The following is a 9,960-nucleotide window of genomic DNA, read 5'->3' on the forward strand; positions in this document are numbered from 1 at the left end:
TTCCAAAATTATAGCCTCATTACAGCCAAAAATACACTGGACAAAATCATTAAAGCGTTGTCAAACGAGTCCACAATTTTATCCTAGTAACAAAAAATCACCAAAAATCACCACCATTTTTTCCATAATTTCCCGGCCAAAAACGATGCCTCGTTGGAGTCATTAAAGTAATAGAGGTGATATGCGGTACGCGAAAAATTCCCAAACGCTTCACAGTACCGAAGTTCAATGGACCGCTGGATGCGTAACTCTGTAACTAAAGCTGCTTTATGTTATACCGAACAGTAACGTTGTTCGTCGTCCGCGCTGGGTGTGGTTGAGGTTTTGGTACGTTCGAATCGCTGTATCAAGTCTTGCTTCCTCCTGAAGGCTGAGGATTGTATGAACTGAAGGTCTTGTTAGGAATTATGGAAGAAGGAATGGTTTCTGTTGCTTCAACGTCTGGGTCTAACATTCCAACTGTTTTCAAGGTAATGTGTGTTGCTTCTGACAAACAAGAGGTTAGCTTTGTTGAGAAGGTCCAACTTCCACAGGACCAGATTTTACTTCTTTGCAATGAGCTTGTTCCCAATTCTGCAGTAACCACCGGTGCTCAATTTACCCAAATGCACATAAATTTCAATGCACTAAATCAGCGATGCTTGCCTGTGGTTGCATTCTACGGGAACAAGCAAATGATGGCAGAGTCTTTCAAGAAGCAGGGTTTATTAGGAGAAGAAGAGGTACTTGATCAGTTGGAACCAGGACTGTATGCAATAGTTCGAGAATCCGCCATTTTTGTTTTCTACTGGCATGAAGGTCAAGATCTCAAAGAAGCTTCGAGGAAGGACGTTTCTTGCAACTTCATTCGATATCTCGTAGAGCTCTCCGACTATCTGTATGTTTGTGTTCAGGGCTACTATCCCTTCGAAACTTCAGGTTCTTCGGTCAGAACTGTTTCTTTTAAAGGGAGACGCACCAAGAAGCTTCAAATAAGCCATGTGAAAAACTCTGAGAACGATGTCAGGCTTTCTGATGGATTTAATGTTGCCATTGATAGGCAATTCAAGAAAACGGCTTCGGCGCCTCCCGTAGCTCCAAGTAATGTTGTATTCTGTGATGGTTATAATCGATGTGCTTTCTTGATTGTAGATTACAGGCCTTCAAGAGTTTCTACAAGGCCCGAGTGGAAAACTCTGAAAGGAACTCATCAACTTCGTGGTCAAATCGACAGCTGGTTGAAGGACGGTGATTTGAGCTTCTGCAAAATGAGCAATAAGGATTTCGTCTCTTTGCTGCAGCATGGTAAATTTCCAAGACATGATGAATACTGCAATTTGATGAAAACTCTCAACGCTTCCATGGCGGAAGCCCGAGTAGGCGCTTCTGCCGAGTTCTCTATGGGAGCAATTCAGGAGAGTGTCGTTGCCTGCTTTCTGAAAATTCTACCAGAATACTTTAATGGAGCACAATTTTTTGACCCCCTTGGGACTGCGTCCTCCCAACATCATGAAGAATTACGTGGCTCTGGTTCCATTGATAGGTTTGATCAACTGCACAGCGAGTTGAGTAAGATCTTAGCAGGCAAGGATTGTGATAAGAAGCTCGTCTTTTTTGGATCGGAGGTTAAATTTACTGGTGATTATCATGCTGGTCATATTTATAAGATTGAAGGGCCCCAGAATGAAAGTGGGCCTGTTAGATATGGAAGAGAACTAATTTTGAAATGTTCACATCCAAAGGAGACATTGAAGGTCACGCTACTGCAATTCAACGAAGGAACAACTGTGGCGTCATTTTCATTTTCAGGTGACCGGGTAAAATTGAGTACTAAAGCTACTAAAGGGAGCGTAGAGGGAACCGTTGAAGTTGTCAATGACAGTTCCATCGTTATTCAAAATTGGGTGAAGTCTCTGATTCCTAAGAAATTGCAGTGTTTGGGTAGAAACATCGGTTTTGTAGCATTCCTGGTTACCAAAGAAGCTAGTGACGAACATATGCCTTCAGTTGAAAAGCCTCTCATTGAAAATATTTTGACAACAGAGAACTTAAAGAGTGTTGAGCACGAACTACCAGATGGGATTTGCAAGCTTTTCAAACAATTCGTGTCAACAGTTGGAGCTCCTCTTGATCAAGCGACGTGGGTGACACTCCGATCTCATAAACAGGCCGGAACAGTAATTTCACATCTTTATAAGACATCCAGAGAAGAATTCGTAAAAAACATTGAAGCCATGGTTTGGAAAGAGTTGCGGAGTACTCTTCAAAAGAAGTTCGAATCTGAAGGCAACGAAACTGTGAATCTGCTACAGGAAAACCTGCATAGGGAGGAAGACGCATTCCTCTCAGAAATGAAGCGGGACATGTCGGTGATCACAGGCAAACCTGTTTGCAGGTCCATCGAGGGTTGTGAAATTCAGAGTGTCTGGTATACTTACTATGAACAGGTTGTTCTGAAGGTTTCAATTGAAAGACTTGAGAAACCGAGCACTGCATGGAAGATTTCTGAGCTGATGCCAAGGAAAAATGATTTGGAAGAGTTAAGCCGAAATGCCGAGTATCGGATCACTCCTACGTGCACTAATCAATTTGAGTTAGTTACCCTTGACCCTGAGATAGAACGAATACTACAATTGGTGGCCCTCAAGTCCGGGCACTTGTTGGCGTTCATTAAGAATTTGGCTGATCCATGTCTGTATGTTTATAGCTGCTCGCGCATGGGTTCAAGGTTAGATGGCATAAATCCTATTCGAAGATTCAGGAGGGGTTACGATTTATTGTCTTTTGATGAAGGCACTCGATTTGTAGCCTTATATGATAAGCTAACCTCTAAGGTTGCAGTACACAAGTTTGATGATTCTTTCCGCAAACTAGATTGGACAGGGGTAGATGTGGATCTCCATAAATTTTCTGGCATGGGAATCTTAACGTGGATGCATCTGATACCAGGTAAAAGGGAATTGATCCTGATTGATGATACAAACAGGGTCAGGGTGGTGGAACTCCATCAGCAGCCGATGATGAAACCTAGGCTACTAATTCTTCCTTCACCTGTTTCAGTAGCTCTTGTTTCTGTGGATGGATCATTTTTATTTGTCTTTAGCAAGTCAGACAACAATGACGAAGTAGTAGAAGCTATTGACTTTTCTGTCGTGGTGGAGATATATGTCTTGGCTGATGTCATGAGCTACTTGAGGACCATTCCCCTAAACAAAAGAATCAGAGATTTGGGAGAGCTTCAAGTGAAGATTGTAAATTTTGGATCACAGAGTCATCTTGTTTTCTTCAGTGCATCAGTTCCTCATAGCATTTCTTCCCACATATTGAAAACTATTTCAGCAAAGGAAGTTGTCCAATTGCAAGCAATAGAAAGTACAGAAAACAAGGTAGTTCAAGTGCCCGAAGAAAGAAGAATTTCTGGATCTTGTCCCCAATTAGAGTATATATACCATATTTTCGATAAGTTTGCAACCAGTCCCGCTCTCTTCGGTGAAGTTAAGAAGACTGTTTTTATCAATGTAATATTAAGCACCAAAGACATTGATACAAAATGTAATGAAGATGACTGTAAAAATGCCTTGAAAACTCTTCTTCAAAAACTGGAGAAGGAAAAAGGTAAAGATTTCTCAAATACAGAGATTCGAATTGATGTGAAAAGATTTGAACCATGGATATCTGGGGGTTCAGTTGATCTAACGGACTTGGTAACCAAGGCTATGGGAACATGGATTCGCAGGCTTGCGTGCCTTGTTCCTATCCAAATAGCCCGAGCAGAAAACAATGGACTGCTTGCTCTCAAGGATGGGTTTCAGATGCCACCGGAACTGAGTTATACAGACAGTTTATCTCTGACAAATTTGATAACTTTTGGCATTTATGACACAGTTCTTAGTAACTGGGAGGGCGAGATTATGGTCATATCATCCATGGGAAAACAAAGCAGCGGGAAATCTTATTTGTTAAACCACTTGTCAGGGTCTCTTTTGGATGTTGCAGGTGGAAGGTGTACCGATGGAGTGTGGATGACTGTGAGAGCAGCAGAGAAACGCATTTATGTCATGCTGGACTTTGAAGGACTGGGTAGCTTTGAGCGGACAGAACAAGAAGATATGCTACTATCTGTTCTTAATGCAGCCATAAGCAATTTAACAATCTTCAACAAGAAGGTAGGTTCTTAAATTCTTTTGAAGTGTTTTTGATTAAAAAAAAATTACAAATGGAAGCATATGTATAAAAGTAAAATATGGTGTAATAGATTATTTCCGTTTCATTGAGATAATCGCTGCAATATAATTGAAATCTGTTTCCCTTCTTTAATTAATAAACTGTTTGGTCAGGTACCGTATTTGATTAGACTTTTTAAGAAGATGACACTAAGACCATTTACAAAGAAATTTACAGTGTAATTTTCAAATTAAAAGAATAGTAACAATTAAATTTTAATGTTATCATTCATAAGTCAAGAGAATAAAAATTTGATGTTATCATCTATAAGTCAAGAGAATAAGTTTCTTATTGAATATGGAATATGAGGTTACACTGTAATCGGGATTAACATCTGGCTTTATGTATGGGACCATTACTTGTAAGTACTTGCGTCAAAATATAAAGCCTTAGAGGTGATTATGGTGGCATAATGGTTTACTTGTAAATGCTGTTTGGGTTGTAATCCTCATTTTCCTCAAAGAGTATACATTTTATACATTTTGAGTGGGAGACAACCTAAAAACATCTGGCAAGGGTGGAAACTTGCTCATTCAACCTGCATTGATAGGTTTTTCAAGTCAGACTATGATGCACTATTTCATTAGAGAAATATATAACCAAAAGATGTTGAGAATGTTGTCCAAAGCCATTCTGTCTGAGTAACATCTGAATTTTTACTGACAGTAAAAAAATAAAAAACAAGAGAGTAAGTTGATGCCCGTCATCAAGATGGGCTTTGGTGAATGCAAATGCAAAATTCTAGTGAATTGTATCATAATATTGATTAGGAAACTGACATTTCAAAATATATATTTGATAGTCATCAATTTGAATCGTAGGGCATTTATCATTGGTGAATCTACTCTTTGTGAACTAAGTTTTTGGAGGTGGTATTTGATGCAAAATCAATCACATATGATTTGTATAAAATCTTGTGAGACCAAACTTTGTTTAGTTTGGCAACCCATTTAAACTCTGTATTTGAAGAAGACCATAGCTTGGCAACCCATTTAAACATTTGAAGAAGACCACTGAACACGGTGGGAGTCAATACTGTGTGCAGGAGGAGATAGAGGTTCTTGCTAGGTATATCATAAGTCCATCTGCATTCTTTCCATGTTGAATCCTGAATCCTGAAGACAATTGTTTAATTTGTGGTGATCTTCAATGGAGATAGGATTTTGCAACTCTTTAATGTTAATTCTGTGTAAGGTCAAAAAGGCTTTTTGTGTGGATGAGTTTTCCATTTTAGCTATGTTATGTTTTCTATATTGTATAGTTCGCTCCAATAAAACACATTTTTGCTTAATCTTCTTGTTTAAAAGGTAGGATTTCAATAGTACGTATTTGTAGTTCTCTAATACCAAATAGATTTAAAAGGAAAGTCTCAACTTCTTCCAGATCTCCCAATTGCTTTGTATTATCGAAGAGTCTTGGATTTAGAAGATAGGAAGTTGAAATGATATGAGAAACATATAAATTTATGAAGCTCACCCATATCTTTTCCTTCTAAAATCATGTCTCTGAATTGGGATAATAAAAAGGGATTTCTGTGAATGCAAAAATAAATCAATTGGCTGCTAATATCTTAAATAATATATCTGAAATTTGAATTGTTGGGCTCAATGATCTCCACTTAATCCCTCCTGGTTGAAATTGAATTTTGTTGGAGTTGTTTTCGAATGCTTTTAAAAACTCGCATAATACTCCTATGTAACAGGACTTCCATTTGGACAAAGAGACAGAAGTAGTCTTTGACCGCTTCCAGAATGGGATCAGCCTTGTTAAGCAGGACAAGGACAAAAAGCTCTTCAAGGGAATTTTCTATATTGCCATCAAGGACGTGGACAGTTCGGATGTGGACGATTTGAAACATGAATTCGAAGAAAAAATTTCCAAAATATGTTCCAAAACTCATGAAAACTTTCTCTCAAAAATGTATGGCGGAAAGGTTGAAATAGCTGCAATGCCTCCATATAATCGACCTGAGTACCAGGAAAGTTTAAGGGAGATCGCATGTACAGTAGAAGAGATGAATTCATGCTATCACAACAGTATCGCTTTCTTGAATGATGTGAAGCTAGTAATTGCTCAGATTGCAGCTAAAGACTGGACTTCTGTAGATAGTAAACGTGTAGCCCTCAGGGTGGACATACTAAGGAGAAATCTAAAGTCTGTTATAGATAGAGGATGCCTTTTTACTACAGGGGCAATTCAAATGCTAGTTAATTTGGATACGCAGCAAGAAGTTTCAGATTTTCCAGTTGCTGTTGAGGAGTTCACATTAAATGATTTCCCTGATACTGGCTTAGAATTGGCACCTTCACAAGAACCGACGGCCGTTACTGGAAACATTTTATCTGAGCTCAGGTCAAGATTAGAAACTGTTGTGCCGAGAAAAGGAAATGATGGTGAATGGTGGCACTCCGTTTTCGAAAGATTTTTGGGTGCAGTGGCAGATCGAAGGCGAAAGCGAGTTGACCAATGGTTGACGTCAAACACAGTGGAATTTCTCGGTTCGGATGAGGTGCAAAAATTACAGTTAGAGGCTGCTGCGGGTATTGCAGAAATGAAGCAAAGGCTGTCTGTTTGCGGATGTAAATGCTCCAAATGCTTTTGGAGATGTGTGCATGAAAAAGGTCATGTCTGCTCTCATTCTTGCATGGGTAGCCATGTATGTTCAGAAAAATGTACCTTCTGCACCATGGAGGAAGCAGGGAATTCAGTTGAGGAATGCAAAGATTTGGCAGGCCATGAAGGCCCCCATGACTGTAAAATGAGAAACCACACCTGTGGGCAAGTTTGTGACTTGTTTCAGAAGTCATCCAGCTGTAATAAATCTTGTTCTATTAAGCTTGGGCATGAGGGTCGACACAAGTGCAATTCTCCTCAACACATGTGCAAGAAAAAATGTTCTCTTCCCAGTTGCGAAAATCAGTGTGTTGTCCCAATTGAGTTTGGGGATCATGATAAGCATGCTTGCCATGAAAGATACTGTCAAGCCCCATGCCTCATGAAAGGATGTACGAGGACATGTGGTCACAAGGACCATTTTCATGAGCTCAATCGTGATGCAGAACATCTGTGTGGGAATGAGCATGTGTGCCTTGATAAATGCGAGGTGCCTGGAATATGTGAGATTTTTACTGAATTAGTTCACCAAACAAGGCAGTTCCAAGGCTGCAGAGGGTCTTTCGAGTATGAGCATGTATCAGAGCAGAATGGTCTACGAAAGGATTGTTGTGTCCCAATACCAGCCTTTAAGAGGAGCCATGAAGGACCCCATGTTCATACAACTAAGGAGGATGCTATACATTATTGTGAGACAAGATGCCATAGTTGTGGCTATTTTTGCCAACTTCCAATCGATCACCCTGGTTTGCATAACACAGTGCATGGTAATATGAGAAATGCCAAATTTATTTCAGAAACAGAGGAGATTGATATTGATGACAGAAAATATGCATGGGGAGAAACAGGGCTGGCAGAAATGTGCAATATGCATTGTAAAAAACAAGGCAGGGGCCACATTCACTTGGTCCCATGCCCACAAAACTGCACCAGCAAGCTCTACGATGGCTCCAGGCATGAGACTAGGAAATATGGTCCTGACCTGGATGTACCCAAGGATGAGATGAGCCATGAAACATATTGGAAGTATATTAGATTCGTTGATCCCTGCACAGAGGAAGAGCAGACTGAGTTTGGCCTCTGCAATCACTATTGCAGATCAGAGGAGCATGAAGATCTTCAAGACAAAAAGTCTGGTGCAGCTCAGAAATCTTATTGCACTGAGAAACTTTGGCATTCTCCCATCAAAAGAACTGGATTTAGTGTCAGTTCTGCAGGCTATATAACAGATGATGGGCACCATTTTGGCTGTGATCATTCCAAGAATGTTCCTCATCATGTCATTTTTGTCATTGATAAATCGGGGTCCATGGGTAGTCTAGATATTAAGCCAACAATGTCCATGTTTTCTCCTTTGCATGATTGTAGGCTTGGTTGTGTATATGAGGCAATAATAAGGTTTATAAGAACTCGTCTGAGGACAGTATCTGATGATTCAGTATCAGTGATTCTCTTCGACTGCAGTGCATTTATTGCTGTAGAGATGAAAGAGATGAGGGAGGAAGTTGTTCATTTGCTTCTTCCTTATGATGCAGATGGAGGAACTACTTATTCATCTGGGTTGGAATTGGCTGAAAGGGTGATGATTAAAGCCTCAAAAGATCCTACAACTGATCACAAAAGACCAATGATTGTGTTTTTGAGTGATGGAGATAATGGTGGGGGAGGGGATCCTCTATATTATGTCAACAGAATGAAACAACAAGAGCCGAGGATGATTCTTCATACCATAATGTTTGGAACTGAAGCTACGACCAATATCCTCATCGAAATGGCTAATATTGGCAATGGAACATTTCAACATAGTCTCGATGAAGTGCAATTAGCAAGAAGCTTTGAAGACCTAGCCACAAGTCTTAAGCCCAATGTTGCAGCCTTAATGTAGGGATGGGGCAGGTATTTTAGACTAATCTTTGGTTATAAAAATTCTACTGCACATACAGACTAGGTTAGACATCTGGATTTTTGTTATGAAAAATCTATGTCTTTATGAATCAGTTCTTATGTTTTATTTGAGTAACGTAATGTGGTATGGCAATACAGAACCCACGGCAACTTATGAGGAGGCTTCTGCATGATGTAGCCAGATCTGAAGTTCACGAAAGTACACATATTTGAATAATGTAATGCAATGTCGTAGCTCCATATTTGTGGATGAATATACAAGCTACAGAAGCTAATATGAGATAGGTTAACTATGTGAATATTGTAAGCCATATCTGAAATTCAAAAGATACACATGTTTGCTTTAATGAGGTATCCATTAAAAAATATCATGATTTTTGCAGTTTTAGGCTTCAATGAACGTCATTTTATGATTTTTTTGGCACATTTTCCAGTTGTGAGCTCCTCTTGTCCGTTAAAGTTGCATTTGTTACTAATAGTTAACATATTATTTGAAATCTGTAAATATGCACTACATGTTGCAGAATGAACTGTTTAGTTATATTTGTTGGAATACTGAAACATGTGTTGATTTTCTTTTGCGGTTATCTCTCAATTGTGACTATAAGCTGGTTAGTAGTCAATGTGCTCTGTTTTCCTCCGCTTTCTCCACCTATCTAACCATGATTCACTCTCAACAGTGCCCCACTCATGCACTCTGAATGTCCACGTCCAATATTTCAGTCTCTCCATATGTTGTTCATCTCCATCAAGCAATGTTGGGCTATCTTAATCCACTTGGGATGATCTATCCAGTACATGAAGTGCTATGGCATTTACTTTTGATTCCAAAACTGTGTTCACCTCAGCAACTGAACTCCTTCATATGAAGTTAAATCTCACCATACCTAACTAAAGTTTCACCTTGGTTTCTATGACAATCTTCTTTGTGATGGTCCCTTGTTCAGTATTGTTGTGAATGATGTCTCCTTCTTCCATATCCAAGAGAGATCTCATTCCCCGCTTCTCCTAAGCATTTCTTTTCTTCAACCTGCAAATCAGCCTTATCTGAAGCAATTTTATCCTCTCTGATCTTCTCATTTAAGAGGTCTTTAGTTGCAAGCTTATTCTCTTCTCCAGTGCTCATCACCAAATTTTCCACAAACTTTTCTAGGATGCAATTTGCAACATCATTCTTCCCCTCACATTTATCTACATGCTCAAATTCTCTTAGCCTCTTCTTACATGCTGGAAAAAACA

The 9,960-nt window shown here is 39.4% G+C and overlaps 1 protein-coding gene across 2 annotated transcripts; it reads left to right on the top strand.

Annotated features, from left to right (window-relative positions):
• The first annotated feature begins 214 nt into the window (after positions 1 to 214).
• LOC149195867 (uncharacterized) lies at positions 215 to 9,080 on the top strand. Of its 2 annotated transcripts, XM_089405436.1 has the most exons (3): positions 215 to 4,145; positions 5,906 to 8,712; positions 8,860 to 9,080. In XM_089405436.1, the coding sequence occupies exons 1-2, from the start codon at positions 408 to 410 to the stop codon at positions 8,699 to 8,701; spliced, it is 6,534 nt and encodes a 2,177-aa protein (XP_089261562.1). In that variant the 5' UTR covers positions 215 to 407; the 3' UTR covers positions 8,702 to 8,712; positions 8,860 to 9,080. The 2 variants fall into 2 exon arrangements, with proteins under 2 accessions (XP_089261562.1, XP_089261561.1); XM_089405435.1 differs by having other exon boundaries at positions 5,906 to 9,080.
• Positions 9,081 to 9,960: the final 880 nt, after the last annotated feature.

This window comes from Pinus tabuliformis, chromosome 2_2, assembly GCF_031772625.1.
Source record: "Pinus tabuliformis cultivar Carrire ecotype Pingquan chromosome 2_2, CPIR1, whole genome shotgun sequence".
Classification (NCBI taxonomy): domain Eukaryota; kingdom Viridiplantae; phylum Streptophyta; class Pinopsida; order Pinales; family Pinaceae; genus Pinus; species Pinus tabuliformis.